At 33.1% G+C, this 1,209-nt stretch overlaps 1 protein-coding gene across 1 annotated transcript in view; it reads left to right on the forward strand.

The window, feature by feature from the left end:
* Positions 1 to 940, forward strand: part of LOC108770072 (caveolin-3) — a 1,677-nt gene extending 737 nt beyond the window's left edge. The window contains exon 3 of the mRNA XM_018521368.1: positions 702 to 940. Within this exon, the coding sequence (XP_018376870.1) occupies positions 702 to 899 (198 nt within the window). The 3' untranslated portion in view covers positions 900 to 940. The remainder of the gene's footprint in view (positions 1 to 701) is intronic.
* Positions 941 to 1,209: the final 269 nt, after the last annotated feature.

The raw sequence follows: 1,209 nt of genomic DNA on the forward strand, positions 1-1,209 counted from the left end.
TTTTATTGTTAATTTAAAACTTGTTCAATAGAAATATTTATAAGATAATTTTAATGTTTCGAATAGATTATTACATCAAATCTGCTAATCTGATGGTGATTTTTTCTTGGACATGAAGGGATTGATATTTTAAATTTGTTTTGCCGAAGATGGTTTCAAAGTGAACTAAAACGTACCTATTTTTTGGAATAAAGATTCTATTTTTTAGATTGAGGATTTAAGATTGCGTATTAATTATCACGCCGACTCTCATTCGCCCTGTTTTTTTTTGGAGTTTTTGTTGTTGAATTTGAGAGTCCGTGAGAAGATTACATTATTATTGTTTAATATTAATATATTTTTTACATGAAAGATTTTATCGTAGAGATTTAATTTAATTTAATTTATTGCGTTTTTTTTTTTACGAAGTGCAAAATATCTACTAAGAAGGGAAGAACTTCCCTTGAAAGATATACACAATCTTTTAAGCCTTATTTAAACAGAATTAAACAAAGTTAGTTAAGATTTCATTTTAATTTTATTAAAATTTATTTAAGAACAATTAAACAATTAGGACAATTTCTCTATTTTTTTTTTCATGATGTGAAATAGTTGGGGAAAGATCCGAAACGTTTTTTGTTTTGTTTGAATTTCAACGATTAATAGCTCGTCTCGTTCAACTCGCTATCCGTACATTCTTCTACCTTTGTTGTTCCTTGCAGCATATATGGTGTCTCGCACCGTGTCTGCGCGTGTGGAAGATCACATGCGCGGCGACGCGAAATTTCTTGGCGGCGGTGACGCAGGCAATCGTACGGCCGATCATGGAGGGGTTGGGTTACCTCTGCTACAATATCCGTGTATTTAATCAGAGGCTACCGGATGGCCCTCACCAGAAGGAGGACCTGCTCATCGTGTAATCCGACGATCCCAGCGGCGGCTTCGATGGGTCTACTTTTCGCATGTGATAACGGCTTTTCGTTATCGCGGTTTCCGCATCCCTACACTCTAAATTTTTGGGAGTGAAATTTCACTCCCAAACTATCACAGGGAGTGATAGAAAGTTAAGCGGCGAGGGTAGTGTCTTATAATTAAAAACGAAACGCGAGCGAAATATAAAATTGAATCGATCATTTCTAAAATATTACACTGAAAAAATTGATTAAATTTTAATAAATATTTATTTAATAATAGTAAAGTATAACTAAATATTTATTAAATGTAAACATA

This window comes from Trachymyrmex cornetzi, unplaced genomic scaffold, assembly GCF_001594075.2.
Source record: "Trachymyrmex cornetzi isolate Tcor2-1 unplaced genomic scaffold, Tcor1.1 scaffold99, whole genome shotgun sequence".
NCBI lineage: Eukaryota > Metazoa > Arthropoda > Insecta > Hymenoptera > Formicidae > Trachymyrmex > Trachymyrmex cornetzi.